At 32.5% G+C, this 7,454-nt stretch overlaps 2 protein-coding genes across 2 annotated transcripts; both read left to right on the top strand.

Annotated features, from left to right (window-relative positions):
- LOC107618194 (splicing regulatory glutamine/lysine-rich protein 1) lies at nt 2,367–4,630 on the top strand. Its single transcript, XM_016320182.2, has 4 exons — nt 2,367–2,651; nt 3,349–3,398; nt 3,479–3,531; nt 3,900–4,630. The coding sequence occupies exons 1-4, from the start codon at nt 2,428–2,430 to the stop codon at nt 4,314–4,316; spliced, it is 744 nt and encodes a 247-aa protein (XP_016175668.1). The 5' UTR covers nt 2,367–2,427; the 3' UTR covers nt 4,317–4,630.
- LOC107618195 (uncharacterized protein At2g39795, mitochondrial) lies at nt 5,039–7,058 on the top strand. Its single transcript, XM_016320184.2, has 3 exons — nt 5,039–5,394; nt 6,121–6,449; nt 6,608–7,058. The coding sequence occupies exons 1-3, from the start codon at nt 5,173–5,175 to the stop codon at nt 6,768–6,770; spliced, it is 714 nt and encodes a 237-aa protein (XP_016175670.1). The 5' UTR covers nt 5,039–5,172; the 3' UTR covers nt 6,771–7,058.

Below are 7,454 nucleotides of genomic sequence, written 5' to 3'. Positions count from 1 at the left end.
AGGTGATTAGTTAGTGGTATCTAATGTTATTATTGTTATTATTATTATTATTATTTATAATAAGCTGTGATTTTAATTAATAAAATTTTAAAATTTTAAAGTAAAGGAAAAGTGTGGGGTAGTGATGATTTTGGGCCTTGGTGGAAAGGGGAGTGGGGCCCAAAAATATTATATAGGTCAATTCAAGAATTATTTATGATTGGAGAAGATTAAAATTTTACTTAACTTTAGTATATGATATCTTCTATGCTACTTAAATTCCACTCAGAGAATTTAAACATAAAAGAGTATATCCCACTTTATTTTATCTCTAATTTACCTAATTAGACATAATTTTCATAGACACTAAAGAATTTCTCTTAATATATACTTAAAAGTAAATAATGTGCAAAATAGCTTGATATTTTATACTATGTAAGTTGAGTTGAAATTCATTTTGGTCCTGAAATTTTTGACCGGCCTCAATTTCGACCTTTAAATTTATAGTTACCTAATTAACATCCTCAAATATTAGATTGTGTTTCAGGTTTGCCTCTGTAGCTATCTCCGTTAACGGAAATCTAATGTGGTATGTTAAGTTGACAAAGTGTATATCCACGTAGCACCCAACTTGTTAGAATGGATGTATAATGAGTGAATGATGTGGCAAAAGTTGAATGAACTCAATATTTCCAGCAAAATCTCGAACATATTGGAAAAAAAGGGTTGCAAATTGAGTTCATTCAATTTTTGCCACATCATTCACTCATCACACATCCATTCTAGTAAGTTGGTACCACGTGGATACATACTCTGTCAACTTAATGTACCATATCAGATCTTCGTTAACGGAGATAGTTACGGAACAAGCGTGGGACACAATTCAATATTTAGGGGTGTTTTTAACTATAAATTTATGGGTCGAAATTGAAGTCGGTCGAAAATTTCAAGGGCCAAAATGAGTTTTAACTCCATGTAAATCAGGGAGTGAATATTATAATTTTTTAGTTAATAATACTATTTTTTAGATTAATCGTATGATTCTCACTCGTATTCCCTTGTTTGAGAATCTATTCTTTTATCCAACGTCATTAAAGTGGTGAAGATGGAAAAGACCATGCCCTTGACTAGTGGTTGACTAGGTTAGGTCTCTTATCCTTAGATTTGTTTATAATGTTAATCATAATCCTCATATATAATTATATATGATAATGATATAATTAAATTTCTACCCCCACGTGGGGTGTGGACGTGTGGTTAACTAATAACACAAAACAAACTCTTACCACAAAGATATACATACATTCCATAATAGGTTTGGGGACATCAATTTCATATATTGGAATAAAGTTGTGTCAAAAGTTTTATAGCTTCAAGTAAATAGGAGAAATCTATTAGTCAAAGCCTCAAAATTTGTTTGTTTTAATTAATAGATAACATAATTTAGATTGAATTATTAAATTAGTTTTGTTTATAGAATATACTATCTTATCTTGAAAACCACGACTCAAAATTTTAGTTGCTTATATTGACTACATAAATTATTAGAAGGTTTTCATTTGAAAAATTTTAGTATTTTTGTAAAATTACTATAATGATTTTTTTTTCTATCTTTTCACTATATTAATAACAGGATTTTCCGATTTTGACTAAAAAATATTTAATTTTTTTCAAAAAAAATACTTCTTTACACACATTAAAAAAAAATTATAATAACTGAAATCTCCAAATTAAATATCCATTCCAAAATTTTGTCATTTTGAAATTTCTATCGATTAAAAATTCAATGAATTTGAATACAATTAAATGAATTAATATCTAGATCTAGTGAGCTTTCAATATAATAAAATTTTTCTCCCCCAAAAATATACTAAAGCTTTAAAATAATAAATAATATTAAACCATTGAAAGCTAGCTATGCTATCATAAAATGAAACATTTTTGAAAGATATTAGGACTTTTATTTTATTTATCGGTTAAAACGTTTTTTGATTCACAATTTCACATCAACATTTTAACTCGTTATGCTACTATTTAATTTGCTATGTTACCATTTAACTTGTCATGTGAGTATTTAACTAAGCAAACTAGTAATAGGATTAAAATCAAAATCCTTAAATTTTAACCTTGGATCAAAAGCTAAAGAAAAAATTTATAAAGAATAAAATAAAAAAAGAGTATGTTTTCAAAAGCAAAAAATTTATTTATTATGCATAAGGCGGGATTTAAACTCCCGACACTTGTGCAAACGAATGAGCTGACCACTTGACCAACCAAAATTAGTTGATTGCCAATTTATTTATATATATATATAAGACCCAAAGAAAATGGGCCTATTAAGGTCCAATAGCTTCAATTAATGGGCCTGGTATTGGGTCCATCTCGGAGATCCGAATTCTGATTTGAGCTTGAGGTTGAGAAGGCGGTGGTTTTTACGTCGTGAACGTCATGTTTGGTGGCCGAGGAAGAAGCTTGCTACGCTTTTCGCAGCGACTCGGTTTTCCTCAAACGACGTCGTTTTGCACCAATGCTAAAGGCACCACTTCCAGCAATGCCAACAAAAACGACGTCGTTCCCACCACCGACGAAAGGTACCGCATGCTCGAGAATCTCGACATGATGACCGCCGCTAAGATCCTCTTCTCCGACAATCCTAACAAGAAAAAATTTGGGTATTATTCCCATTTCCCTTTTCTTTCACGTTTTCCTTTTTTGATGATTTAATATTTGTTGGCAATTGGTTGTTGAGGTTAATCATTATTTGGGTTTTGTTCTGTTTGGCATTTCGTCGAGCACCTTCACTGCAATGTTTCTTGTGCTTTGTTTACTTCAATGGGGAGTCAAAATCTGATATTAATTTAGTTTGAGGTGTTATATTCACTTCACTAACTCAGTCTGCATTGTACTTGGGCTTCAACTTTAAGCTTAAGAATCCAAGTTCAGCTTTTTCTTTTTAGTTTGAGTAAGTGTTCATCTTGGTCCACCAAAATTTTGGATACCACTTTAGTCCTTAGTATTGTGAGATGACAAGCAATTTAAGACCAAACTGATATGTGAATTGATGCTTATTTTAAACATTGAAGACTGGATCAAAATCGTTGTATAGGCCAAGTTATTTTTAGAGGATTAGTTTGTTTTTGTTGGGAAAATTCGTAGCTTTGTTTACTCTGTTTCCCTTTTCATTAGCAAGAATGAACCGCTAGTTTTGAAGCCAAAGTTTAAGTTTGTTGGATTTTTATGAACATAGATCAATAAGGTGATAGTTGTTTTATTACTGCTAAGTTTACTGAATTTTAGTGTGATGGTAATGGCAGAAAAAAAAATTCAAAATCTTACTCTCTATTCTTTTTTTTTTTTTTGTATGTTCAGGTATGATTTCCATCTGGTACAATTTTTTTTCGCCTGCTTGCCTTCATTGGGTATGATACTGACCCTTGTTCAGTTATTCTTGAAGCATGAGCTTCATATCAACATCTAAATAATTTATTTGTTTCCCCAGCGGTATATTTGGTGGCGCAGTATGCTCGATATGAAATGAGAAAAATGGAGGCGGTATGTTCTTTCTCCCCTTTTGATTGATATTATCATGTGAAACTTTTTGAGTTTTGTATAAATGATGTTAGGATCCTCCGTGATCTTATGTCTCTTCAAAATCAGACCATTTCTTGGTTTGGAGCTCCATCCAAGTACAGTTTATGTAACCCCTTTATAAATGAAAACCTATCCACTTTTAAAGACTACTCCATGTTCTTTGATTGTATCAATTCTTATCTGATATATAATGTATACATATTTCTGCAATTATTTGTTGTGGAAGCGTATATATCTATTTGACCTTGTAATTATTGCTTTCGAGTAAACAGAGGATAAGTAATCCATTGTTTTAGTTATTTTCCCTCTTGCTCTAAAAATTTTGTTAGGATGTAGAGAAGAAAAGAAAACAGAAAGAAGAAGAGGAAGCTAAGGAAAAAGAAAAAGAAATGGAATTAAATCCCCCTGAGGAAAAAGAAGCAAAATCTAATCTGGAGCTCGTGGAGGTGAAAGAGAGGCTTGAGAAACTTGAAGAGACTGTTAAGGAGATTGTAGTTGAATCAAAGAAACAATCAGACAGCAACCTAGCGAAAAATCAGGTAACTGATGCTGAGAAGAAGTCCCCAAAATCATCCGAACCGAATGATGCAAGTAGCAGTTCACAATCGAATAAAGCTGTAGGTGAAGACCGTCTTGATAAGCATAATTCTCCAAAATCAAAGCCAGATTTAGGTGAAGAGGGCAAGAGTTTAAAGGCAACTCCAAATCCTTCTCACCCAGACCCAAAAGGCCAGAACCAAGGTTGAGGGTTTTCCTGAGTTAGTGTTTTAAGAAAATTTTGAGTCATTGTACATAATTAATCAGAATTCAAAAGTCATAGAGTTGTGTATTGATTTTATTTTTCTCCTCAGAAATGAATAGTTATTTAATCATGTTCCAAGTTTTCTTGAGGCTATATTGGAAAGGAAGATTTTTTATTTGGGAAAAACCATGATTTGTGCTTCTGTTGAATTGGTACTGTAGGAACTAGGAAGCTATTATAGTATTATGTGTTGTATATTATGCATTTTTCCCATGGTTGATGCAATATAAACGCACAATGTGAAAAGTTTATCTTGGTATATATGTTATTTATACGCTTCAATTTTGTAGCTATACTTGGATTGAAATGATTATTCCACCATTGGTGCATTTCATTAATAAGCTCCAAATATTTGAATTTTGAAAGGACTGGAAAAATGAATGGGATATGCTGATCTAAACCACCTCCCAGGAAAAAAAAATCTATGAAATGCTTTTGTGAAAATCGGACATAAGTTTTTGAACTTCTAGAACATATTTGTTGAACTTGAAAGGTAAAATAGGATAGAAAATTTCATAAGTAAATTTGATTTATAAAATTTTAAATGAAACTTGTCTATTAAATATCACCCAATTTTATTATCTCTAATTACACATAACAGTCCAAGAAAAAAAAACGCACAAAATTATGAAATTGCAAGCTTGTCCTTATTTAACCCAACCGTTCAATAGTAAATTAGTTAATTAAAATAAATACTAGTCCTAAATTGTAAATACTAAAACTACAGTTTTGCCTTCTTTGTTTCTGATGTCGTAAACCTTGCTAGCTACACTGCTTCGAAGCTCTAAAACCCTAGTTCAATGGCGCGCGTGTTCCGTTCTCTCAGAAAAACCCTAGTTCACCATCTTCACCATCACCATCACCATCACCATCACCATCACCATCATCAGAAATTGCTTCTTCCACAGCTAGCTCGAAGGACTTACTTGTCGGAAATGCGCAATGAAGCTTTCGAAGGGAACATGCTGAGGCTTCTCCGTCGCGAGATTCAGTATGAGCTCCAATCTTCTCCTCCAAACCAGGTTTCTCTTTTCCCTATCTAATTGCAGTGCCTCTCGCACTTCACACAATTTTCTATTTTGCATTTCATCCTTTTTTTTTTTTTCCCTTTTTTCAGCTCAAATTTGATTCTTGTTTGCGCTTGAATTTTGATTAAGGGATCAACTTTTACTATCAGGATTTGCTTTGTTATTGAATGGAATGTTGATAAGCAGAACGAATTTCTAATTTGATGGTGAGCATTTGAGAATTAAGGGCATGTTCGGTTTATAGTTTGCAAAGCATGATTTCTTCCAACTGAAAAATAACTCTTTTTTTTTAGGAAAATAAAAAAAACGATCGTTTGAGGAATGTAAAGAAAACATGTTGAAATGAATAGAAACTCAATCATGGTGTAGGTTGTGCCAACTGAAACACAATTATGCCATTAGTTTCGAGAAGCTACTGATTTTAGCTTCTAGTTCCAAAATCAGGTTTGTGAATTAAGAGCTTGAAAATCAGCCAAACAAACTGTTAGTGCCATTGAACACTAGATGTTTTTATCCAAATTAATGGATGAGATTTGACTTATTTCTTATTGGGATGGTTGCCTTTTGTATCAATCACACTGTGATTCTTTCATTTTGTTTTTCTTAATAAATTTATCAGCAAGCAACACCATTTGGAAGCTTTTCCGGCTCTTGCGAGTTGGATTCGACGAATTATAACTTATTTTGGAGATGTGCTTTGTTTTGTTTTGTGTTTCGTAGGCTACTACTTCCAAGTTTGATTCCTTTGTGGTGGATGGCCGACCCGGGGAGCGATGGATTACATTGAAAAGACAATATGCAAATGAAGATATCAAAGTTGAAGCCACCATGTTCGATGGGGTTGCTCCAGCTCCGACTACAAGTGGTGGTGTTGCGAATGCGGACGAGGAGCAGATGCACATTACCGTGATTGTCAGCATCTCCAAGGGAGACAGTAGCTACCTGGAAATCATGTGCTCTGCTTGGCCAGACAGTATAGAGATAAACAGGTTGGTCACAAGGTCGGATGAGAACATGTCAGACAATCCCTATTCCGGTCCCGAATTCAAGTAAGTTTACTTATTCTTTACCACTAAGAGTCTGTTTGATTTATGTTTTCGCAAGCTGTTATTATGTTCAATGCTTTTTACTATTAAAATTTAGAACTTCAGATATAGCTTGATTTTGAAATGTGTTTTGAATCTTTTCTCCGTTGGTTCTTTGGCAGCGAATTGGATGATGAATTGCAAGATAGGCTTTATGATTTCTTGGAAGTAAGGGGCATAAATGATGAACTTGCTGTTTTCTTACACGGCTATATGAAAAGTAAGGATAAAACAGAGTTCATCAAATGGATGGAGAGGATTAAGTCTTTTATTGAAAGGAAATAGCAGGATCAAAAGTTTTGGATGATAGAAGCCATTATTAGTTAACATTTCTATGTAATTTTGGTACTGAGATTTGAACTAAAGCAGGTATACATTTTTATTGACCACTACTTCAGACTTATTGTTGACTTTGGTGGGCAATTGGGCATCATAAGAAAATGTTTTAGGTTTTTTTCTTTGAAGATTTGGTTTTTAAGCATTTTTTCAATGGGGCATCCAATTAGGCATTGTTGAGTAGGTAGGGGTGGTTTCTTTTGAGATAATGTAGAATTCAATTAATTTTATTATCGACGCGATAACACCTGAGTAAATGTCAGTATAATAATATATAGATATTAAGTTACTTTTTAAATGAAAAGAATAAAATTATACATTTCACTATTTTGTTTTTAGCTTGAGGAAAATTGTATAACAGATAAGATGAAAGATGGAAATCATGTTTTCATCTCCTATCTATCAAAACATATTCTTTGACCTTTGGTATATGTTTGTTCACCTTTGTGATTATGATGTCTGGTTTTTACATATAAAAAGTGAAGCGTGAGTGATAATGGGCGATTGGGCCGTAGCTATTGATGTCTGGTTTTCAATTATTTGCGTTGAAATTTAAATCGAACTAAATTAAATTATTTATTTAATTCAAATAAAAAATCAATTAAAAATGTATTAATTTGAATTTAATTAGAT

The sequence above is a fragment of the Arachis ipaensis genome, chromosome B09, assembly GCF_000816755.2.
Source record: "Arachis ipaensis cultivar K30076 chromosome B09, Araip1.1, whole genome shotgun sequence".
Taxonomy (NCBI): Eukaryota; Viridiplantae; Streptophyta; class Magnoliopsida; order Fabales; family Fabaceae; genus Arachis; species Arachis ipaensis.
The sequence above is the reverse complement of the archived record's forward strand: the minus strand, read 5'-3'. Positions and strand labels throughout refer to the sequence as shown.

Coding starts and splice junctions, on each gene's coding strand:
- LOC107618194 (XM_016320182.2), top strand. CDS start 2,428: ATGTTTGGTGGCCGAGGAAGAAGCTTGCTACGCTTTTCGCAGCGACTC. Junction 2,652..3,348: donor CCTAACAAGAAAAAATTTGG/GTATTATTCCCA, acceptor TTGTATGTTCAG/GTATGATTTCCATCTGGTAC. Junction 3,532..3,899: donor AAATGAGAAAAATGGAGGCG/GTATGTTCTTTC, acceptor AAATTTTGTTAG/GATGTAGAGAAGAAAAGAAA.
- LOC107618195 (XM_016320184.2), top strand. CDS start 5,173: ATGGCGCGCGTGTTCCGTTCTCTCAGAAAAACCCTAGTTCACCATCTT. Junction 5,395..6,120: donor AATCTTCTCCTCCAAACCAG/GTTTCTCTTTTC, acceptor TGTGTTTCGTAG/GCTACTACTTCCAAGTTTGA. Junction 6,450..6,607: donor TATTCCGGTCCCGAATTCAA/GTAAGTTTACTT, acceptor GTTCTTTGGCAG/CGAATTGGATGATGAATTGC.